This window comes from Lontra canadensis, unplaced genomic scaffold (genome assembly GCF_010015895.1).
Source record: "Lontra canadensis isolate GAN:19392208 unplaced genomic scaffold, GSC_riverotter_1.0 scaffold43, whole genome shotgun sequence".
In the NCBI taxonomy this organism is placed as follows: Eukaryota; Metazoa; Chordata; class Mammalia; order Carnivora; family Mustelidae; genus Lontra; species Lontra canadensis.
Window position 1 is genome coordinate 3,560,210 of NW_022631037.1, and position 25,547 is coordinate 3,585,756.

The following is a 25,547-nucleotide window of genomic DNA, read 5'->3' on the forward strand; positions in this document are numbered from 1 at the left end:
TTTAGAAAAGAGCTGCTGAATTTAAATACGTAAAAGCTGAAGCAAAACTATGTGTAAAATGGACAGGGTTCTTGCTGGTGTAGCAGACATGAGACAGCAATAAGGACTACAGCACTGGATCACTTCATCCTGGCCTTGTGCCCTTTCTAGACACTAAAACCCGAAAAGAGCAGAAACGAAACCCCTTTGAACTTGTTACTTGCATAGTCTTGTGTCTGCTCTTTCATGTTCTGGGTTTTCACTATTTTATTCTCTTTATTTCTTCATATGACCATTTATGTTCTCCTGGTTGCAGAAGCTGCTTAGATGTATGTGTGAGTGGACTTGATTTACATGTGGTAGCTTGCTTACCAGGACAAAGTTAGAGCATTGAACTGGATGCAGTTTGGCTGTGGCTCCATAGAGGGCGTAGAGGAGCCGAGAGAGCAGAGAGCAAAAGAACGTGCCCGGCTCCGTAAGTGTGCGCGCACTCAAGCCCTTGCCCTCCAGCCAGCCAGCCAGGAGGAGGGGCGGGTTGCCTCTAGCTGCTCCACCCTCACTTTGTGTCAGCAGGTAGAGAGCGTGATTGCAGTCCCAGGGGAGGGAGTCAGAGCTAGAACACCAATTACAAACCACAGGCTTCCTCCTCTAGGGAGTTGATCCAGAATTGTCTTTCTGGAAGGGAAGCACTCGAATCTTTCCGAACTTTCCAAGCCCATCCGTGATTCAGAGATACTGCTTTCTCCCTCTGGGATTTTCTGTGTTCCTGGTAGTGAATTGTTGCTGATGTATTTGCTACTTTGCTCCTTTTCTCTCTCAAGATTTGATCATTTTATATGTTGTTCGGGGAGAAAAAGAACATTTGTTAGAAAGGAGATTTCAGAAATGATTTTGGATCCTCTATAAGTGCTTTTTAGAGTTCTTGGGAACAGTAGCTCTAAGCCTGGAGTAAATGTTTGCCTTTGACCTGCATGGATTACTTTTTCAGGCTGCGGAATTTCTCGGCACCTACCTGCAGTGTGGGGCCCTTGGTCTGGTTGCAGAGTGAGAAGGTGGAAGAATGAGCTGTACTTGGTTAAGCAGTTGAAACCTTTTTTGAGCAGGACCTATAAAAGCATAATTGAATTTCTTTCACCCCCGTGGATTCCAGAGGGCCCGACAGCGCAACAGGTTTGAAGATTTCTTTTGAAATTCTTATTTTTCTCCCTCTGCCTCAGCAAAAGAGAAGGATCTATGTAACAGGTTCATGTTCAATTGCTTGGCTTTTCAGCACTTATTCCGAAGACTTTATAAGATTTTTTTTAACTTGACCTCTGAACACGGCAGGCTTTATGGTTGAAGTGCATTTATATTTACTTGAGGGTGCACACTTTAATATCTTAGAACTAAAGTTTTGTTTGTACAAAGACCCAAATTCGCAAGTGTGCCTAGAAATAGCACAGATCTACTCTCCTCAGGCTCATTTTTACTTTTTCAGGAAGTTCTACTTGGAGCCTGTAGACTAATCACCTCTCTACTCCCACTATCTTTTATTCCCCACCCCCTCGAGGAATTTGAAAACGTGTTAGGAATAGTTCTTTGTTTTACTTAAGAATGTGGAAAATTACAGATTATAAGATCTGGATAAGAAAGTAGTTTCTAAAAGCATCTCATGGGAAATCAAAGCGCTTGGCATTCTCAAGCAGGAGAATAAAAGTTGGAATCCCTAAGAGAGAATGGAAAATAAAGATAGAAACATCATTTAACTGGGAAAAATAATTGGAAAGCTCACCTTTCGAGATACTCTTCTAATTGTGAAAGTTGGAAAAGGTGGTGAGACTCAGGATTATCCTGTACTCTGTGAAGACATATAAATTAGCATCTAATTTGTAGGCAAATTTAGGTAGAACATTAAAAATGATAGCATTTTTAACTTCATGAAAAGTATTATAAATTCCACGGGCCTAGAACTTTGGCTGCACTCAAATACAGTTTAATGTGGAAACTTTTGTGAATTCATGTTGTAGCATCTTTGGACGTCTCTCAAGGTGTGGCCTGAAGTATTGTACCCTCTCCTTCTCCATTAAAAAAAACAAACAAACACCCTTTTTCCCCTGTGATCTTTAGTCTTTTGCTGTTGACAAATTTTGTGGATTCAAAAGGACCATCTCTTCATTTTCCGAGCTGTCGTTTTTCACTCTCACCTTCGATGCATGGCTTTCGTTATTTCCTTTGCCTGGTTTGGTTCATTAACGTCGGGTTTAGTGGTTCAGCAACTTGATGCATATGGAAGACCAGCACCACGCGAACTGACATAATAAATGTTCAGAATGTAACATTTCACCTCAAGGAAAGTTGGAAATCCCGAAGAGAAGTGGTGGTTTCTTTACTAATCCTAGTGAAGATGGGAGAAAATGACAGACCCGCCGCAGACGTGGGCTGAAGACACCGTCCACCCCGACAGATCAGGAAAGCCACCTGTTTGTGGGAAAACACTTTAGAGAAAGGAAGGGCCCAGACTACGACTTGGCTTTCAGAAACTGAAGCATCAATTCTCTTTTCCCCCATTTGTCTGGATCTGAGAAGCTGTACTTGGAATTGGTTGGCGGAAGCGGTATGTATGGCCGAAGTGCATTGCTGCAGCTGGTAGCATGAGTGGTGGCCACCAGCTGCAGCTGGCTGCCCTCTGGCCCTGGCTGCTGATGGCTACCCTGCAGGCAGGCTTTGGACGCACAGGACTGGTACTGGCGGCAGCGGTGGAGTCGGAAAGATCAGCAGAGCAGAAAGCTATTATCAGAGTGATCCCCTTGAAAATGGACCCCACAGGAAAACTGAATCTCACTTTGGAAGGCGTTTTTGCTGGTGTTGCTGAAATAACTCCAGCAGAAGGCAAACTAATGCAGGTAAGGACAATTTATTACATTTCACTTTCCATCTGTTCGAATTATGCCTTTCTTCTTTTGTGTCTCAAGCCAAATGCCATGCAAGAGCTTCTGCTGTTTAGTTTTCTGTTTGTTTCCTCTTTTAAAGATATTGCCTTATTGGCATTCTAAAACATCTTGTTTTATGCTAAAGAAGAAACACATAAAATTCCGTATTTTAGAAGATCATCTGGTTGTTTTTAACTCCGATATTACATTGCCCCTTTAGATCCACGTAATAAGGCCATTCTTTGCAAGTGATGTGTTCTGGACACTATTTTTTGGTAGATTAAATATATGAACTTCTATTTAATGGACATGAGGATCGTACTTTATATCCTGTTTAAAATCGAAGTGAACACGAAAGAGGTTGATTTTTTTTTATTGAAGTAAAATTGGTATATAACATTATTTAGTTTCATGTGTACAATGTAATAATTTCATATTGTATGCATTAGAAAGTGATCACCACAGTAAGTCTAGTGACCATCTGTTACCATGCACTTGTGAGGAGGTTGTAATGGTCAGCAGCACCCTGAAATTCTAGAACGTCCTTGGAGCATATTTGATCACTGTGTCACTTCTAAAATTCAGTCAAGCTTGAATGCTACTTGAATGCTGGCTTTATACCACGTGTGGCACCCTATTGCTAAGCCCAAAATGGAGAGGATTGCATTACAAAATGGACACAAGGTATAAACTTGCCTCCTTTGGTCTTATCTACACATAATTTTATTTTTGAAAAAAAATTAATGTTTTTGTTTTTTTTTTTTCACTGACCCACAAAGCTTTTCAGACACAGTTTCTTAGGCTTTCAGGCTGTGAATTTTGTCTATAATTCATTCATAGCCTACCTTTTTGTATTGAATTTATGAACTGACTGGGGCCATAGCTTTTCGTAGACAAATTGCTCATTCCCCATGGTGAACATGAGCCCAAAGGGCTGTATTTTTTTTTTTTTTTTACTGTGGCATTCTTGTGTCTTATTCCATAGAATTATATTCCTTATTGATTAAAATTCACTTTATAAAAGGGCATTTCTTGCTGTAGCTCTTGTGCATAGGTTAAGATGTTATTAAATATGATTTACTTCAGCATTCGGCCTCAGATTTTAATTGTGTGATATGAACAGAACGAAAGATTGTATGAATTCCAATTTTTGTCTACTTAAAGAAGGTGAGAAAATTTAACAAATTAAAGAACTCTTCCAAATATATAGTTTTACATATATGATTTTTGGTTCTTTGTGATCATTTTTTAGGCAACATTTTGAAACTGGGATAAGTGAAGTAGAAGAAGAATTAGATGAAGGAGGGCTTGGCTATTCAGAAAAATAAACAGGCAAAAAGAATGTATCTGGAAAAAATGGCAAAAGAATTTTTAGATAAGAGTCTATTCACTTAATCTGAGTTCTAGGATGGAATTAGGAATATTTAAAAGTTGAACTCACAAATCATTTTGACTATAACTGAAAAGGAAACCTTCTTCCTGAGCCTGCCTTGTTGATATCCTGAAGCATGAGGTGTATGCTCCACTTTCATTTTTTTCCATAAGTAATTTTACTACAAAACCATATTTTGATATTTCTGAGGTCTTTGGGAGCCATACTCTGTGTCTTATTAATGTCCTGTGGCAGCATGTTCAATGGGTTAATTATATGCTGCATAAAATAGTGTCTTTTATTTTGTGTCGTCTTCTGTTACCATAAGGCTCTGTGTATGCATAAAGGAAAAGGTAAATAACAGAGACTAGCTGGCATTCTCTTTGCCATTCATTATTTTACCAATCTTTATCATATCTTTGCTTATTCTACCTTTTCTCACTCTGGTAAATCCTGCCAATCTTTTTTTTTTTTTTTTTTTTTTAGCTATTAACTTTTAAAAATGTTGTTTCTTTACTTTGTATCTATTATTTAGCAAGTCTTTTTGTATTTTTTTATTGGGTAGTTTACATTATTGGCAATTTTTAGTCTTTACTTTTTCTGTTCACATAAGCTTCTTTTAGATCATTAATAGATTTGTACACTGGCCTAATATTAAGCGCTGGATACTCTCAGTATTGGTCCTGGTTTATTGTCTGTTAATCAATTTTTGATCCACAATAGTAACTGAATTAATAACTTCTTAAGAGAGACTTTATTTTAAAAATACAGAACAACCTTTTGGATGATATGCACCAATTTTTCTTTATCTACTATTCGATTAATTCTTTCAAAGAACTCTAGTGTGTTAGGAACACATGGTTTACACTTCTAGAATCCATGCTGTTTGGTCCTTATCAGATTACACTGCAGCTCAGGTTTACACGACAGTGGTTAACCAAGCCTTCCTTGTAACTGAAGTTTGCATCTCCTAGATTCGTGCTTTGCTGCTCTTCAGCTTGCTTGATAGACAGCTGTACCCGGTGCCGCAGATCTGAAGGCAGTCTTCTCTGCTGGCCTTGAGGAATTTTAGATAATTCAGTGTATCCTTCTGCTATGAATTATTCTAGCTGCCTATTAAGTTTGATTGTCTCCAAAGACGTAGTCAGGCCTTTGTAAAATCGGTGGTGCTCTGCACTAGGAAACGTAAAGGTACAAGACTAGTGTCTTAAAAAATAAATAGTAACCTTGCTGTGGTTTCTGGAATTCCCAGAGAGTTTCAGAAAATTTGACATTTCTCTACATTTTGTTCAATTAATCCATGTCAAGGAAACTTTCCAGTTCTCCTAATCCCTTGTCTACGTCTGGTAAAAAGCACTAAATGATAGTGGTTATAACTTCTTACTGTTTTTATTTTTCATCTGAATATATATTTTTTTCTCGTGGTTTATACCATTGTTGATGAAAAATGTGCTAGAGCATATGCATTGTCTAACCGTCCTGTTTTCTGGTTTATTTACCTCTTGTCAAGGTTTGTTTCTGTTATTTCTAGTAATATTGTTGTTACCACTTCTATAAATGATGACAGCCCCATTTTCTTTTCCAATTCCTTTTCCCTATTTATAAATGTCACTCAGAAGGACAACTTGAAATCAATCCTTCTTCTCAAAGCAAAAGAGCAAGAGGATTGTTAACGTAGCACAGGAGAGGTCAACAGTTCTTTGACTGTCACACTCTTCCTGCTCAGTGGTTTGTCCTGGATTTTCTTAGACTTTAGGATAAAGTTATGATCCAGATTAGAATGTACTGTCCCGAGGCTTCAGACCTACAGTGGCAGCTTGGTGGTTTAGCATTGGGCCACTAGCAGTGAACACCTCCTGGACAAATTCCCTCTTGTGCAATGTCTCTGCTTGCCCCTTAACTTACCTATTAGTCAACACGTAGCTGTCCTATCTTGGCCTTTTTGCTTTATTTGTAATCAGGGCCTGGAATGAATTATTTGAGGAGGGAGAGAAATCTTTATAATTAAAGCTTTGGCCAAAACCAGAGAGAGAATGCTTTAGCAGGTCATCGTTGTCTAAGTGACTACACTGCGACTCAAGGGGCTGGACTTCAGCTCTGACTCTGTCACTACATAGTTGGGTGATTTGGGACAAGATGATTTTTACCTCTCTAGGCTTTAGATTCCCCATCTATAAAAATCAGAGGTTCAAATATAATAGTGCACTGCAAATGTGTGCTGTTCACTTTACATGTATTAGTTTGTTGCCTCCTCATAATAACTTTGGGAGAAAAGTACAGTACTTCTATTCTTCACATTTTACAGATAAGGAAACTGAGACTCAAGGTGTTATTATCTGCCAAGGTCATGTGGCTAGTAGGTGGCATAGTTGGAACTTGAACTCTAGAGCCCAGGCTTTTCCAGCTCTAAAATTCTGCACATCAAAGAATGCCACAGATCAACAGAACACCAGTGTTGGCTCTGAATAAATGATTCATTTATTTCCAGACTCAAAAGGCATGAAAATGATGAGTACTGTTTTCTGAGGTTGACCCAGAATACCCAATATCCTGCTAATTTCTAATGATCTCTGTATTCCTTCTGTTTCTCTCATTTGTGTTTCATTTGCAAAGGTATTTGTACATCAGAATGTTTATTTAGTCAGTATCTACCTTTTTATGTAACAACTTTTGTTACCTTTCTCTTCATTTTATAACAGACCATGGTAGGTTATCTAATACAGGAACCTGACATCATAAATTTTGAAATAGCATATGTGTTACTTTGCACAAGTTGGGGCTACTTGGAAGCAGAGATTTCAAAGTTTTGGGATTTTGTTTTGAGACAGATTTTAAAAGAAGTATAAATATTCAAGGCACAGTCAAACCTCAGTTATTTATGTTAATGGAGGTGCAGAATATCCAATTAATTTATAATTGACTTTGGAACAGAGTCAGAAGTACACCCTCAGATGGAGTTCCGCTGTGTGCACTAACAATCTTAGGTGCTTGCCTTCTACAGTCCCAGCTCAGAGCCTCTCTTGACTTGGCTTTGTTGTTAGAAGACTGGCACCCAGAGGAGAGAAGGAAGCTACAGAATATGCTTAATGATAATTTTTCAAGTTAAGAAGATATCTCTTTTTTAAGCACCCATCAAACACATTTGTATATGTAATAGTTCTTAATTTCATGTGGAAATCCAGCAAATATTTTGTAAATTTGAATCCATAAATTGCTGTGGTTAATAGGAGGCAATAAATGAGCTGTACCTCTGCTATTACACCTGTGAGGCTATTTAATGTTTATTTAGCTGATTCTGGGGGTAGACATTTCCTTGGTTTTTATAGTAAAGAGTTTGTGTGTGTTATAATTTTCTTTATGTAAAAGTTAGCCATAGTTTATTTTTTTTAAATTATTTATTTGTGAGAGAGTATGAGCAGGGGATTGGGGAGTGGGAGAGGGAGAGAGATTCCCAAGTTGACTCTGTGATGAGCAGGGAGCCTAATGTGGGGCTCGATGTGGGGCTCCATGCAGGGCTTAATCTCATGACCCTGAGCTCATGAGCTGAGCTGAAACCAAGAGTTGGATGTTTAACCAACCATGTCACACAGGTGCCCAGCCACAATTACTTTTTACACAATATTAAATACATTTCTGGGGCTCCTGGTTTTTCTTTTTCTTTTTGTTTTTTTAAGTAGCTCCATGCCAGGTGTAGAGCCCAGTCCAGGGCTTGAACTCATGACCCTGAGATCAAGACCTGGGCTGAGATCAAGAGTCAGATGCCTAACTGACCAACGCAGGCTCCCCTGTTTGTTTTTGTTTTTAATAGAAGGGCTTTTACATTTTATTCACTGGAAAGTGTTGGATCTTTCTTTGCCTTTTGCCCCCCTCTTATTCCCTTCAAATTGCTAAGTACAGTAGAGGAAAAAGATGTTATAAATGAGCACTGTACTATTGTAAATGTCCTATTAGGAACCAGCATTGGTAAAGCAGGGTATTGTTAGAGAAGAGTGTGGTAATGATGTTCCATTGAATTTACATAGTAGTTTTCTTCCAAGAAGTTTAAAATGATTCACAGATACCCGCAAGCCAAAGAAGAACAAGTGATATTTACTCCATTTTACAGAAAAGGAAACCTAATGGGGGTGAGAAAGCAAATAAATTATACAAGAACAAAGTTGCACATAGATGGACCCAAACTGCTTTGCAGGAGATAGATTAGTAATCCAATTTTTAAGGTTTCCAAGGATGTAGATCTCTTTGGGATCAGTTCTACAGAGTGGAAATTCCAAAAAGCTAAAATATTGTCCAAGGCTGAGATATCTACTCTATTTGGGCCTGTGTTGCTCAGCATGATGATTCAGCTAAAAAACTGTTGGTGAAGTGGTTTACCAACTTTATGTCTCAAAAAGCCTTAAGAGCCCGTGCTCTGATCTTCATTCATTGTTCTTTTCCATACTATTATTGGGGCAAAAGCCAAAGTCTTTCTAACAACCTATAAGGTCCATCAGGATCTGCCTGGTGCCCTGACCTTTTACTTACTCTCCCCTCACTCTGCCTTAGTCACTCTGACTAAGGACTTGTCATCCTTCAGGTAAGCTGGGCATACCCCCACCTCAGGGCCTTTCCACGTGTTAGTTCCAGTTAATACCCCAGGTATTTTCTTCTTGTAATCTCTCAGGTGTCACCCCCAAGAATCAAATATATCTTCTCAGTGAGGCCTTCTTAGACTGTCCTATTCTGAAGGGCTCTTCCTATGCCCTCCTGGGCTCATATTCTCCATCCCTGCTTTGTTTTTCTTTATAAACATTGCCATGTAACACGGTAATATTTTACTTCTGTACTCGTCTCTGTCCTCTCAGTGGAATATGAGCTCTGTGAAAGTAGGAACTTTTTGTCTCCTTAGTTCAGAGATGTATTCTTGGGAGCAGTGCCTTTGTGTACTTAGTGCCTCAGACGTAATAGGTACGCAATAACTATTTATTGAATAAATGTAAGGAACATGATGGTGGTGCTGAGTAACTCTAATAGCTGGGAGATAACTTTAGGATGAAACAGATTTATTTATGTCATTCACATTTCTAAGTATACTATGAGGTCAATTATTTTGAGTGCTTTGGGTTTGATAGGACTTGCTCTATTCCTTTATTCCTCTGACTTATGGACAGCATAGCATCTCCTTGATTGCTGCTTCTAAATTGTAAACATGGCTATAATCAATATATTTGAGGTGCTTCTTTACACAGCATTTATTTGGTTTAATAGATAGCTCAGCCTCCGCTTTTTAGGAAATTCTGATTTTCGAGGAAAGATTTATTGGGGTACTACTTTAAATCTGTGATTTTAAGATACTGGCACATTTTTTTTAAAGATTTTATTTATTTATTTGACAGACAGATCACAAGTAGGCAGAGAGGCAGGCAGAGAGAGAGGAAGCAGGCTCCCTGCTGAGCAGAGAGCCCAATGCTGGGCTTGATCCCAGGACCCTGAGATCATGACCTGAGCCGAAGGCAGAGGCTTTAACCCACTGAGCCACCCAGGCACCCCTATTGGCGCATTTCTAAAGGACCTCACCTTCTTAGTCCTTAAGCTTGTGATTCCTAATTCTGGTTTTAAGATACCCTAACACAGTGTTTTTTTTTTTTTTAAAGATACTATTTATTTATTTGAGAGAGAGAAAAAGAAAGCACAGAGGGAGAGTGAGAGGGAGAAGAAGACTCCCCACTGAGCAGAGAGCCCGATGTGGGACTTGATCCCAGGATCCTGAGATCATGACCTGGGTCGAAGACAGACGCTTAACCGACTGAGCCAACCAGGTGTCCCAACACAGTGATTTTTAATCCTTTTTTGGTGTCACAGACTCCTTTGAGGATTTGAGAAAAGTTGCTGACCACATGCATTTAAAATACAATTTTGCATAAAATCTCAGTGAATTGAGAGAGTCTTTGAGATACAGGGATCTAAGGACTCCAGACTAATGCCTGCTATCCTAGAAGAATCCCAGTTATTTCAAGAAACAATACCAAATTCTCAAACCGAATCTACCCTCAGCTTACTTAATTTGAAAAGTATTAAGTAAGTATCAAGTAATTGTATAGGAGTGCCTTGGTGGCTCAGTTAATTGGGCAGCCAACTCTTGATTTGATTTTGGGTGGTGGGATCGGGGTTCTGGGATTGATCCCCTGTCGGGCTCTGTGCTCAGCCTAGAGTCTGCTTGTTCCTTTCCCTGTCCCTCCCCCTGTTCATGCACACCCTCTCTCTCTAAAATAAATAAAGTATCAAAAAAAAAAAAGTTTGTATATATTATTTGAAGTCAAATAGACACAATATTATGATTCAGTTATAAGAAGGTTGTCTTGACCAAAGATGACCTCAGATGTTAAAATTGGTATATGAGAAGGATCTTCTTATGTCGATTTAGCAAAGGAATTGTCCTCTCCAAATATTAAGTGGAACTGCATCAATTCAAGAAATGCTTACAACCCTTTCATTATGGTGTTGTTACTGAAAGGTCCATAAGAATAAAGGATATTTTACTAATTTGTTTCGATATAAGTAGAACAATATGTGTCTGTCTGATTACTAAATTCAAAAAACAGAGGCTGTGAAACTAACTTTGGTTACTTTCTATTTTTTTTTTTAATTTCTATCCTTTACTCTCTACTGCTTTCCCTAGAGTAGAATTCCTTGGGCCCTTAAATTTCTATTTGCTATAATGGAAAACTTTGTATCTTTAAAAAGAAAAAGTTTATTGTTGCTTGCTTGTTTGTTTTTTAAAATATCAGATAAGCTACTTTAGCTACTCTAATTTTGATGTGGGTTCTAAACAGTACAGCTCATGAATAAATTTTGTTTTGTTTGATACTTTTTAACATATTAGAATTTGTGTTTAATATGCAAATTAAGAAACACCAAATTAATCAAAGTGACTTAATTAGAGGGTTTTTTTTTAAGATTTAATTTATTTATTTAACAGAGAGAGAGAGAGATTACAAGTAGGCAGAGCAGCAGGCAGGGGTGGGGGGGGGTGGGGGAGGAAGCAGGCTCCCTGCTGAGCAGAGAGCCCGATGCGGGGCTCAATCCCAAGACCCTGAGATCATGACCTGAGCCGAAGGCAGAGGCTTAACCCACTGAGCCACCCAGGTGCCCTTTAAGTTAGAATTTTTTTGAGAGTTATAAACACAGGCACATATTTTTCTTGGAGACAGGAAATTAGTTTATTAAGAAATTCTGATCCCTGGGATTTGAAGTGGTGGTAGTTGTTCAAGATGGCAACATAACTATCTTCAAGACCGCTGTTCGTTTTTTTTTAAATCTAGGATACTTGTGTTATGATGGAAAGCAACCATAATACAACAGTAATTTAAGAAGTATATTCAGTTATCATGTGCCTACCAATTTTATGTGTGCTTATATATCAAAAGGGTACTATTATGCATATATAAATATATGATAATTGGAAAATACTATTGCTGTTGTTATTTCTGTAGAATAATTTGGATGAGACTGCAGGCTTTATGTTTTATGCCTATTGATCTTGCTCCTTCCTAAAAATTGATTATGGAGTCCCATTCTTTTTTCCCTAAACCATTTTGTCCAGAAAGAAAAGAAAAATCTTTTATGTAATTCAGGCTTCAGGTTCTTTCACTTTTGTAATTTCTGCTTGGAACCATGTTGGTATCTGAATTTACAGTTCTGTGGCCAAGATGTTTTAAAACTTTGTGAGGGACTTTATTGCACTTATACTAGAATTAAAGCCTATTCAGTTTTCCATACCTACGGTAAAATACAGGGCAGGCTCTTCCACTTGTAAAATATAATCATCAAATTTCAAGCTAGAAAAAACACCTAATCCAATCATTTCATTTTACAGATGAAGAAATAGAGAGATTAGTATCTTGCCAAAGAGCTGCCCATCTACTGCCATATCTTACTGGCCAGCATTTTTAGCAAACCGTATTTATTTTAAACTTTTTTGGGGTCATTGCAGGGAGATTAAAAATCAGATGTTGGCAGAGATTTTTCCCTGGAGCATTCCAGTAAGAAGATATTACAGATTGCCATAGGGTCTCTTTCCTCTTTGATCCCTAGTCAACCAGAAGGCATACTTTAAAATAAGTGAAGAAACAACAACAAAAAAATCCCTTGCCATACCTTAGCATTACTTTACATGGTGCGTATGTCTTTTATTCTGCTGTAGGTACCCTGCTGATATTCTGTTGTAGATAGCCTGGACTGTCTCCTCAAAGCGTGAGAGACTTTTTAAGAAATCTATGCCAAGAATCTTACCGAGACTGGGGGCTGCACCCAAGTCTCTCGGTGTTTTAAAATGTGGATCTCCTGCTGTGTGCCAAATGCTGTGACAGCTGTGACAGGTCCAGAAGGAATACGAAGAACAGCACCCTAGCCTAGTCCTACTGAGGAAAATAGCAGAAGACAGTACGAGATAAATGCCAAGCAAGAGGTGTAGGCATGGATGCATTGGAATGGCGAGTTTGATTCTCTCAGGAGTCTTTCAAATGACTGTACTAGTTCTGTTTCATCCCCTAGGACTGAAGAAAAAACAAACAAAAAAGCCCATTAAGATTTTAACCCAGGCAACTGCAAGTAGCTTCAAGCTGCAGGACAGCCAAAGCCAGTCATACCTTCTAATGTTCACTGTTGTCAGTTAAATATGGGCTATAATATTGCCTGTATAAATATTCCTGTATGTATAAAAACTCATTTGTAGCATTTTCTTTCCTTTTTTTTTAAGATTTTATTTATTTATTTGACAGACAGAGATCACAAGTAGGCAGAGAGGCAGGCAGAAAGAGAGGGGAAGCAGGCTCCCCAGTAAGCAGAGAGCCTGACGCAGGGCTCGATCCCAGGACCCTGAGATCATGACCTGAACCAAAGGCAAAGGCTTAACCCACTGAGCCACCCAGGCACCCCTGTAGCATTTTCATTAGAATTTCAAATAAACACCATGGTTTTCTTCTCAAATTGCAAACTTTTAAAAAAGGTACAAGAAATTCCCATTAAGTTGTAAAATTAAAGCAGAAAATATAGCTTTAAACAGAATTCAGCATATTAGGAGATCTGTTTGAATTGAGAATCTTAGTAGCTCAGTTTTAATTCTTTACAAACTGCATAAAAGAAGAAATAAATACTAAGACTATGTAGAAGGTGAATACTATTTGAATATCATCCCTATTCAGCAAAATTTGTTTCTAATACCAATGTATTCAAAAATTACTGAGTAGTCATCCATATCTGTTATTTCCATTCTCTTATTTATTTATTTATTTATTTGACAGAGATCACAAATAGGTGGGGGCGGGGGGGGGGAAGCAGGCTCCCCACAGAGCAGAGAGCCCAATGTGGGGCTCCATCCCAGGGCCCTGAGATCATGACCTGAGCCGAAGGCAGTGGCTTTAACCCACTGAGCCACCCAGGCGCCCCTATTTCCATTCTCTTAAATGTGTTGTGACTTTAGTAAAGTATGAAGGAGATGGACATGAACTCTAGAAAATTGTACATGTCTGCTGTGATAACAACAGTAAGCTATTACTGCTCTGAAGTTAGTAAACCATATGGTTATACATCATATATTTTTATCACCATTAGAGATCATGTGGAATTTAGTTGTCCCCTTTGGGTATATGAAAAGTCCATAGGTGCCTTATGACCATTTAAGAAGTAAGAGTAAGTCACATAACCTATCATCTGTTGGGGTACATTTGGTAGGGTAACTAAATAATCTGAAGATCCTGGGGCACCTGGGTAGTTCAGTCAGTCACGCGCCTGCCTTTGGCTCAGGTCATGATCTTGGGGTCCTGGAATTGAGCCCCGCATCAGGCTCCCTGCTCAGCAGGGGATCCTGCTCTCCCTCTCCCTTTGCCCCTCCCTCTGCTCATGAGCACTTTCTCTCTCTTCTCTCTCCCTCTCTCTCTCTCAAATAAGTAAATAAAATCTTAAAAAAAAAATCTTTAAGATCCTTTCTAGCTCTAGTTTATGTTTACCCTAGAAACAGACTTACTACAAAGTGACATGTAACTTTGTAACTTATTTATTTCTAGAAATAAGACTAGAAACAGACTTATTACAAAGTGACATGTAACATGTAACTTATTTATTTCTTTTCCTTGAGATAAAATGTATTTGGTAAGTAGTACAAAAAATCTGACCAAATTCCTTAAAGTCACACAACAAATTGTTAGCAAAATGAAGCATCAGAGTCAAGGGCACTCCCAGTCTCCTTGTCCTGTACTGTCTTTACATTCAGTTAAAGCACACAAAAATGAGTTTTTCTCTGGAGATACATATTTTAAAATATCTGCAGTGGCTGGAGGACCCTTATTCTAAATTCTTCGTTGAGGTGTCTCAGTGACCAAACCACACCGACTTCAATCATGAGCCTACATCTAAGTGAATCTGAACCTTTGGAAAAGCTTGGCAAAGCCGTAGATAACCTAGAGCCAGTCTGGCCATACAGTAAAAGGATGATGTGTCTGATTCTAAAATACTTTGTGAAGTTGAATTATCAAAGAGAAGCTGAATAATTACACTAGAAATAAGGATTTCAGAGCAGCTGGTAGGTGTTCATGTGTGGCGCTAAGGGATAGAGCTCTGGTCTATAAGCATCTGGAGGCATCTGGGAGGAGTGGAAATGGGGCCATCTGACTAGTAACTATGCCTTGTTATTAAACCGTGACTTTCTGCATTGTATATCCCCCAGAGTTGGAAAACTTCCCCTGGCAAAAAAAAAGAGAAGGGCTGCCGTGCTGTTGCTGAGGGCCATCCAGTAGACACAAAAGCGCCTTCTTACAGGCCTGCAGCAGGGGCAGCCTGTACGGGCAGGCCCGGTCCTCTCAAAGACAGGGAATCCGATTCTTTCCCCAGGGGGTTTCCAACTAGTTTGCACTTCAGAAAAATCTTTTCTTTCTCCTGCTGTTCACGCCCTGCAAAGAATTTTCTTCCAACCAAAGAAATTGTTTTATAATCAAAGATCCTTGTCCTTAGTTGTTGGACATCAAAGAAAGTTTGGAGGAGACTGGGGGATTATGTGAGTGCCTAGAATTTATTTTGAATGCAAACTCGCAACATTAGTAAGTCCCCCTAAAGAATATACTCATCTCAGAGTTGGGAAAGAACCTAGTAGAACTTAAGTGTGTATTTCTCCTTGGTTGGATGTACCCCAATAAGCTAGCTACAAATGAGAAGGATAGCTCTATCTGGACTTAATTCCTGTATGTTTGGTTCTTGAGGTTCTTACTGGAAGAGGGACCATTACCCTACCTGCCCCTTTCAAACCTGATATGGGGAAACATGAGGTCAACTTGAAACAACCAAAAATCTTTTTTAACCTTCAGTACTTCAACTTTTGGGGAATTTGGGGTTTCTCCCAGGGCTGTTGATGATCTCACCAATGTCGGGAGCCACATTCCCTGCATTCCCTGCTGTCTCCAAGGTGTGGATGATGTCATTTTCTCTCACAAAGGAAAACCTCAGCACCCTGAGGGCCTGAACTCAGGTCTTGGCAGGTAAATGAAGGAGGAACTTACTTCTGGATTTAAACTGTTTGATTGACTCAGGCTTAAAGAGGCACAACCATGCTAAGTACTAGCTTCACAGCCTCATCTCTGGGGCCTGAATAGACCATTTATTGTTCACGGAGAATAAACACTGCAACTTTAAGATATCATTTTCTGGATCAGAACAATGATTAATATTTTGGTTCTTGCAGTTGGGACATTTATTGGCCGTTGTTCTAAGAGATTATGGCTCCTTCTTAAATATCCTCTGAATCCGTGAATTTTTCCAAGCTTTTCTGGGATCCATTTATGCATTATCTGACTTTCCTTCCTCAAGGAGATTAACAACAACAAAAACAAGAATTAGAAAAAATAAAGTGATGGATAGGACAGATTGAGGCGGAGTTATGCCCTGGACAAAGTATTTTCTTGTTATTTTAATTTTGGCTCTGTGGTTATGAACAGAAGAGACTATTTGGTCCAGGAGATGTCCAATCTCTTCTGTCCCTTCACTGCAACCACAAAGCCGTGGTTGGAAATAGAATTCCAGGAACACCAAAAACGCTCACAGTTTCCAATAGTGGCCGCTCCATTGCCCCCACAAGGATTCTTTGAGCACTCTTCCTCACTGCCTTCTTGTGGTGTCGTTGTGGTTGGGAGCCTACATCATCAATCACAAAGGCTTGCCCCGAAGACAAACCTGGTAGAAATGTCAGTTGTCTATCTTTGCCACCAAAAACAATCCTTTATATTTTTACTCTGCTCTAAACTAATATGCCCTAGGTTTTTAGAGAAAAGACAGTTACTTTGAAGGAATCCTCAACTGACCATTCTCACAAAATTTTAAGAGCACGAGTTTGTACTAGGAAAGTAAGTCAGAATGTGCGGGCTAGACAGGATTTGCCAGAGGTTTTTACTCTGCTCAGCAGTGTCAAATTAACTTGCCTATGTTACTCCTATGCAGGTATATGATTACACTTTGGGTTTTTGTTTTGTTTTGTTTTGTTTTTTTTATACTAAGAGTATATGGGTAAATTCACTGAAATTTAAGAATGTCCCTTTTAAAAGTTTATAAAGGGGAGTAGGGAATTGAACTGTAAGGGAAGGGCCTAACCTGCAACCAACCGTTCATTATCGTGATCTTATTTCTCCTGAGTTGATGTGTACTTGAACCAAATTAATAACATTACATGAAATGCCCTAGTTTTTTCCAGCAATATCAATCTTAAAGGCGTGGAACAGGACTTGGCATTTTGTTTCCATTTTTATTGTTTTGTTTTCTAAAGGGAAGTTTGAGTTGGAGCCTATCTGGCAGGATTCCATGCTTCTACCAAACCACCTGTCCTGGCAGAGACAATGGAATCAAAAGTCAAGTTCTTTATGACTGCACCTGCCTTATAAGTGCTGCCAGAAGATCTAATTTTTCTCCTGTAGCCAAACTCTACTCAGAAACCATAGTTTACACCCATAGCATACACCCCAAAACATGGGTGTCCCAATTTCAGGAGAACGAGTACTGGTTCTCCGTTGACTTCTAAGGTATTCTTTTGCATTATATTCAATGATTATTTTACTATTTATCAAATGGAGGAGATGTAGCTTTCTGGTTCACTGGTTTTCAAGATTTTTTGGTCAGAATCTACCAAGGATGATGGATCGCTTGGTAATTTATTATTTAGAAAAGCATGAAGGAGAATAGGATCTACTTAAAAGAGATCAGGAACATTATCTCCAAAGTCAGAACACCGTGTAGTGTTTTCCACGAGAAGACGCTACCATTTCTCCCTGCCTCTTCCATTTCCCAGAAATATATGCTACCCTGTGGGTCACCAGTTGAACATACTCTGATTAAGCGATTGTTTTGGAGGCTATCTAACTTCCTTGATGAGGACGTTTTCCTTTTGAGTTATCAGAGTGTACCTTGGGTTCCCTTAGGGCAGAGTTACTTCATTGTGTCCTAACTTGATGTATGACTAGAGGCCTTCTGGCCTAAGAACATAATTTCTGTCACCAATCAGATCATTGAAAATAATATGCTCACCAAATTGTGCTCTTTACACAGTATTCCCATATAATGATATAATAATAAGGCATAAAGTGTGTTTTAAAATGAGTGACAACATCCTTCAGTGAACAGAGCTCTCAGTAGTCTTGTGTTTTGTTTTTTGTAACCATTTATTTATTTTAGAGAGAGAGAGTGTGGGTGCACAGAGATGGGGATGAAGAGGGAGAGGGAGAGAGACACTTAAGCAGACTCCACACTGAGTCACAACGTGGGGCCCATTGTGAGCCCAACATCAGGCTTGATCTCATCACTGTGAGATCACAACTCTGAGATCACCACCTGAGCCAAAACCAAGAGTCTGATGCTTTATCTACTGAGCTACTCAGTAGAAAGTAGTCTTGTGTTTTAATCTCAGCTCTGATCCTTGAGGAAAAATCCTTAACTTCTTTTGAGCCTTGTGTCCTCATGAGTAAAATGAGGATAATAGGTGCCTAGATGGCTCAGTTGGTTAAACATCCAAGTCTTGATTTTGGCTCAGGTCATGATCTCAGGGTCGTGAGACTGAACCCTATCCTGGGCTCTGTGCTCAGAGTGGAGTCTCCTTCTCTCCCTCTCTTTTCCCCTTTTCCTCTGCCCCACACCCCTACTCACGCTTATTTTCTCTCAAATAAATAAATAAATCTTCTAAAAAATAAAATAAAATGGCGATAATAGTAATAGTCTGCCAACCTGAAATGAAATGAGAATTATCTTTGAAATTGCAAATGTTAAGGTATTGTTATTATTAATAAGTAATTAGATTTGAGCTCTTTCTCATTCACCTAATTACTGTAAGAAATATTAAGTTTGAGGGTTATTGATTTAAGCTCAGTTAAGCTATTTTAATTCAATTTGGCATTATCCTAAAATACGCAAGAATAAGACTATTTCTGTTTTTTAATGTAGCTAAAAAGACAATGCTTTAGAGTCAAAATTTTGTGGGCCAAAGGGCAGATGAAATGTTACCATACTGTACTAACAGGTAGCCTTAATGGTTTAGAGAATGACTAATGGCATGTGGGTCCTAGGGTCAGAACTGAAGTTCTGTTTCTGCCTTGCTTGTGCCACGGTGAATCACTTGCCCTCCCTGGACCTTTGTACATGTTACTGGTCTATTCTGGTGAGCCCATTAGCTTCTTTCCAGGATCAATGAGGTGATTACTGACACAACACAAAAGAGCTACTTTCCTCAGTTTTTACTACTCAAGAGTCAGAGGGATCCTAGAACCATATTACCTATCCCTCTTACATTTTCCCTTTTTGAAATTTTGGAGTATTCTTTTAATTGCTGTTGCCCTGAAACAGTGGCTCAGAATGCAGAAGCTCTCACCTTCCTGTGTAGCTTTGCAGCTGCATTCTAAGGGATAGAAGGAAAGGCATTCAGGACTGTGAAGGGAACTTATTTACACAGTTCATTATACTAGCGCTGTGCTGGTCCCAACATGTTGTTCTTTGAAGCTCAGCAGATAAGTTTCTCTAGCCTGCTTGGAAATTACCTCACAAGCCCCTGAGACTCCGAGTTCCCCATCTGAGAAGTATTAAATCAAAATGAGAGGGGCGCCTGGGTGGCTCAATGGGTTGGGCCTCTGCCTTCGGCTCGGGTGGTGGTCTTGGGATCCTGGGATCGGCCCCAGCATCGGGCTCTCTGCTCCGTTGGGAGCCTGCTTCCCCCTCTCTCTGCCTGCCTCTGCGTGCTTGTGATCTTTGTCAAATAAATAAATAAATTCTTTTAAAAAAATTGAAAAAAGCAGTTTCAGTCATAGCACCTATCCCATATTGGTAGCCCAGAAGTCATTTTTAGGTAAAGATATCCTTTGAGGCATCTCAGAGACTAATTTGTGCAGTATGGAAAAAATCTGTATTCCACACTGTAACTTTACCTGTTTGAAGTCTCTCCCCCAAACAGGTAAATAATGGGATAAAGGTAATTATGGGTTTTCTCATCTTTTCTACTTACCCGTTCCTTGTTGTGATTAAACACACATAGCTTATAACTCTTTTAGAAACAAACTGAATTGCCGTTATTACCCTTTCAACGCTTGCATGGTATTATAATCCATTTCAATCACAGTGTGACATAGTGGGAGCCAGGAGACAAATGTACGTGGGGAAGATAGAAGGGGCTAATGTTTTCTCTTGTATTGGTTTTGGGAAGAGTCCTTCTCTAAAGGTATTTCTTGAGGAAATCTTTTTTCTTCCCAAGGCCTAATAGAGATTAGTGAGAGATGTCTGCAAAGCATTTGAAGCTCTTTGAAATAAAGGCATGGATAAACACTCAGTATCATTGTTATTATCATTAAAAAGGAAAGCCCAGCATGTGATGTTTTGGGTCACTTCCAGCGGGCTTTTTTGATGTTTATGATTTCTTTTTTGACCTTTGCCTCTTGATATCTTTATACGTTTATTGACACTGTTGGACAAAGTCTTGAGATGCTAAGTAATAGGGTGTTAAGAATGAAATGTCTGCTAGCCTCCATTTCTATGGGTGGAATGTCTCAAAATGTGTTTAAAGTATATAGTTCAGGGGCACCTGGGTGGCCCAGTCGGGTAAGTGTCTGCCTTTGTCTCAGTCATGATCTCAGGGTCCTGGGATGGAGCCCCATATCAGGCTTCCTGCTCAGTGAGGAGTCTGCTTTTCCCCCTGCCCCTCCCTCTGATTCGCAGGTGCTTTCACACTCTCTCTCTCTCAAATAAATAAAAATCTTTGAAAAAAAATAGTTCAGGTTTCTGTCTTTGGATACCTTTATTGTTCAAGTCTGGTAATCTTGGTGGTAATCTTGGTGGCAAGTGTAGTTTAATATCTGATCACTTGAGTTTTTATTTCCAATTCTATTCTTTCCCGAGTTTTATAGGAAAATTTTCACCAGCTCAAATAAATACCAAATAACTTGGGATATCCATCCATGTTCCATTTATGAGTTAGAGATAAATTAAAAGGAAGAAGCAGATATAAAGGATCTAAAAAACAAATATTATAGGAACTCCCTAGGAGCGCCATAATAAATTCAGTCAATCTCCTGTACTTCAGAATGTAAATTATTTCATGCCAAAAATGATCATAATGATGTCCTTATACCAAAGATACCAAATAAAGGCTAAATATGTTCAGTTATAATGTATTGAGGCAGGAAAATGTAGCAGTACATTTTAGAAAGGCTTTCTATGGTACAGATTAAATTTTAAAAGACTTCCTTCTGGTCCTTAGCTAGCTAAATAAATCACAGACTTTTATTTTGTGCCTTCTGTACTCAAGGACTTGTGCTAATCAAAATATCTTCTTCCCTGATTGGCAGGTATATTTAAGAATTGAGTAGAATTAATGCTCAATTTCTTTTTTTAATGCTGTTGGTCCTTTTGAGTTTGTGGGGTTGCTACATGTTCCATTAAAAAAAAAAAAAAGAAAAGGCAACCCTCGCTGATGAGTTGTTTATTTGTTTTAGATTTTAAATGGTTATTCTACAATAAAGTTTGCTTGTATACACACATATATTTTCCCCTCTAGCTTTTCAGTGAGTTGAGTTTTAATCCCCACCTCAATATTTGCATCTCTACACACACAGATTTGTGTACTTCTAAGCTTAGCTTTTACCAAAGAACGGTAAAGTAAGAAAAAAAAAGTGGAAAATATTCATCAGAACCAGAGAGAGTCTATAGGAAATCAGATAGGAGGATGGAATACATTAGGCCAACCACTATAAAAAAGTATTTGAAATTACCATCATGTTTAGCAAAAGCAACCACCCTGAAACTACTAATAATGGTAATAATACGTATTTGTAGACACATGAAGGATTGAAAATGAGGGTTTAGATTATAATGAATAATATATATTAGATATAAATAACATTGTATATGCTATATATAGAATATATATTCACAGTATACATAGAACACATATATGGAATATAGACTATATGTACATATTCTAAATACTTATTTTTCCATCCTTTAAGGGAAGGTACTCCTCTATGCAAACTGTGGACCAGTCTCCGGAAATAGTTGCCTTTTGAGACCCTAAAGCCAAATTATTTATCTGGCTTTTGAAATTTTGCCTGTTGAGAGAAAGGATAGTCAGAGGCAAAATGGAGAACCTTAAGACATCCCCCTCCCCCGTGTTCTTTTCCCTGACACTCGCTCTTCCACCCATAATTTCAGTTAAATTTACTTAGCAGAAGACGATCAATTCTAACCTCAAACTGATGTCTTTTGCTCTGTTTCAGGCTTGATTCAGATTCAGTGTGTTGGAGCTGGCTTTCTTCTCTCTTGTTAACTTCTGCTCGCTCATCTCTCCCTGATTGTGTAGACTGCCTCTCTCCTTAGGAATTTTTACCATGATGGCTCAGTCAGTTAAGAATCCTGACTCTTGATTTCAGCCCAGGTTATGCTCTTGGGTTGTGGTTGCTTAAGATTCTCTCTCTCTCCTTCTTCCTCTTTCCCTCCCCACTCTTTAAAAAAAAAAAAAAATTATTATTTTTTTTTCTAACCGACATAATGGTCCTTCTATGATGTTTCTCTCATTTTCATTTTGGGGGTCATTTAAAAAAAAAAATCTGTGCTCACTGTCAAAAGTCTCTAATTGCTGTGAAATTTTGCTATCACTTTTGTATCCTCCATGTCATATTGGTCTTATTTAGGTTGGGATTTTGATGACCTGGCCTGTTCCTTGGCATGTCATGTAGTGCACCAGATTCACTGTACATGTTCACTCATAATTCTGTTGAATAAGCTGGTGTGTTGCTGCTTTTTTCATCTGGAGACAGTGTTCCGCAGGCCATGTTAACAGGCGACTGCACGACAAGTTACGTGCTGACAGCTGTGTCTTCCCTCAGAAGAGATCCTTTTTTCCTCCCTATCAAATAAAAGCTTAGATTTTAGAGAAAATTGCAAAATACATCAAATGAAAGAGAAGAACTGAAATCACAGCATCTGTGGTTTTCTCTATCCTTAATGGGAAAGCAGCTTCCTAGAGAATTTTATTGTAATATGTTGATGAAATGTTTATAGTCATCCCTTTGCAGTTTATTTAGAGAGTAGTTTCTAAGCGTCAGTTCCTGCATCATCTAGAAAACTTTTAGCTGGAGAAACCACATTTCTTTTCTTTTCTCAAGCGGCAGAACCGGTCTTTTTTTTTTCTTTTCTTTTTTTTCTTCTTGAGTTTGTTTAATACTTGATCTTTATGGTGAGGGACTAAGTTACATGATCTTCCTACCAAAAGAATGTTTCTCAGATTTTTGTGTTTTATAGCTTTCTGATTTCATTGTCATCAGAGGTTTACTTGTCAGGGAGGTGTGAATATCTTCTAGCAGTTCAAGTGTGTACAGTAATAAACGGTCTTTCATAAAGAAGGAGTAACTTCATGCTATTGATCTGATAATAGGTTTGGATGCATCTTACCAGGGGTCCAGAGCTCTGATCAGAAATCACTGAGTCAGGGTGCCTGGGTGGCTCAGTTGGTTGAGCAACTGCCTTCGGCTCAGGTCATGATCCCGGACTTCCAGGATCGAGTCCCGCATCGGGCTCCCAGCTCCTTGGGGAGTCTCCTTCTCCCTCTGACCTTCTCCTCTCTCATGCTCTCTCTCACTCATTCTCTCTCAAATACATTAAAAAAAAGAAAGAAAGAAAGAAATCACTGAGTCATGTGTATGTTTAAAGCTAGGGAACTTACCAACACATTACATCGCCTCATATTGATAATGCCCTTTCCACAATCTTTGGGTAGGTAGGTCATGCTATGACAGACCATTTGGCTGCCTTAAAGCCATTACCTTATATTTTTCTTCAAAGGAATTTCAGATCCTGTTTAATATTTGCTACTTTTTTACTGTGTAGTGAAGGCAGAAGGGTTGTAGTAGTAATCTTGTGAAGAAGGAAATTGGTGTTTCTTATCTATTTTCCATATATTGTCAATCTGTCCAAGTAAGCTGATGTACATGGAAAACTGATAAGGAACTGTGTTTCCTTCTTGATATACTTGCCTGCCCAGAAGCATGTCCTCCGGTGGAGAACCCTGTGGTAGAGTGTCAGCCCTCTAGATAAGGTGGAATATCTGCCAAATAGTTGAACCATCGTGCCTCCGTCCATTTGCATGACCTGAAGGGGAGAGGAGGTAGGAGGATGAAAGAGGGCCATCTCCCTCCCCCCAAGACTCCCGAAGTTCAAAGACACAGCTGGTGTTCCAGTGGAACCCATGCATCCGGAGCAGTCCAGTGCCTAGAGAGATAACACGACAGCCTTCCTGATATCCTCCAAAGTACTCATTTCCTGGCCCTTGACCTTCCCTGGGAATCATCTCCTCAAGTCCTTCAATCCTTTTGTTGGCCTGCTTTGAACCTCTTGTGTATTAATCTCTTTCACAAAGCCAGGGCTGTAAGCAGTGGATAGTGAGTCCTGCACGTGGACTCTCAGCCACCCCATATGAGGAGGATTGTTGAACCGTCTTGTTTCTGCATGAATAAAACTGCAGGGGCACCTGGGTGGCTCCTTCGCTTGAGCATCTGATTTTTGATCTTGGCTCAATTCCTGATCTCAGGATCATGAGATTAAGCCCCGAGTTGGGCTCCCTGCTCAGTGGGGTGTCTGCTTGAGGATTCTCTCTCTCCCTCTCTCCCTCTGCCCCTCCCCCAACTTGAGCTGCTCGCTCTCTCTAAATAAATAAATAAAAATAAAAATCTAAAAAAAAAAATTAAAAACTGCAATAGCATCATCCTCTGAGTTCTTGTACACTTGACTTCTGTTTCCCAAATGATTTTCTAAATTACTTTTTTTTTAAAGATTTTATTTATTTATTTGACAGACAGATATCACAAGTAGGCAGAGAAGCAGGCAGAGAGAGATAGGAGGAAACAGACTCTCTGATGAGCAGAGAGCCTGATGCGGGGCTCGATCCCAGGACCTGGGATCATGACCTGAGCTGAAGGCAGAGGCTTTAACCCACTGAGCCACCCAGGCGCCCCCTAAATTATTTTCATTTGTACAATATCCAATGCTTTACTTTTTTTCATTCTATCTGATATTAAGTCATTGCTAATGATCTATACAGAGAGGCTAGATGCATCTTCTCTTCCTTCTTTGAAGCTATTTTCTAGAAGATTATGGGGCCAAATTCTATGGGATTATCTGGAATTTCTTCATAAAATTCAACATCAACTGATAAGATTTACTTTTGTAATTTTACCTCTCAAGCTTACCACTGAGTCATAGTCTTTCTACGATTTCAGTGCAAACAAGATTTTGATTTTATTCTTTTTTTTTTTTGTATTCTAAAAATCAAACTGATCTCTATCTAATCTTATCCCAGGAGAGAAGAGTATCCCCATATAGATAGTAGTCAACTCAACAATATCTAATTGTGTTTCTAGTCAGGCCTTGTGCAAGTAAAGGCACATGGGTTGTGGTCTGTTGTAGAAAATATAAACATTACAACAAGTCTCAAAAATCAGGTCAGTTTCCTAATCTATACTGCAATCAAAATAGTAACAAGTTCACCCCCACCTCAAGGTAGATAGTCTGAAGAATTATCTTCTAACATGATGTCCCGTCCCCCATTGCATGGGGCAGGCCACCAGCTGCTCCATATTAGCAACATGGCTCAGCAAGTTAGGACTGGAGAATAAAACAATCATATCCAGTTGAGGCTGCAAAGAAAATTCAAGGAGACACAATGTAATAATGATGATTATATTCATATATGGAGAGAAGGAGATGAATTGCATGCATTGTCCCCAAATTTTCTTGTGAGAGTGTTTTGT

At 39.1% G+C, this 25,547-nt stretch overlaps 1 protein-coding gene across 2 annotated transcripts in view; it reads left to right on the top strand.

Moving 5' to 3' along the window:
• The first annotated feature begins 508 nt into the window (after positions 1-508).
• Positions 509-25,547, top strand: part of RNF43 (ring finger protein 43) — a 63,912-nt gene continuing 38,873 nt past the window's right edge. The window contains exons 1-2 of one of the 2 annotated variants that reach the window (XM_032871953.1): positions 509-1,149; positions 1,986-2,861. In XM_032871953.1, the coding sequence (XP_032727844.1) occupies positions 2,610-2,861 (252 nt within the window). In that variant the 5' untranslated portion in view covers positions 509-1,149; positions 1,986-2,609. Of the gene's footprint in view, positions 2,862-25,547 lie in introns of both variants that reach the window. The other variant, XM_032871952.1, reaches the window with a different exon arrangement.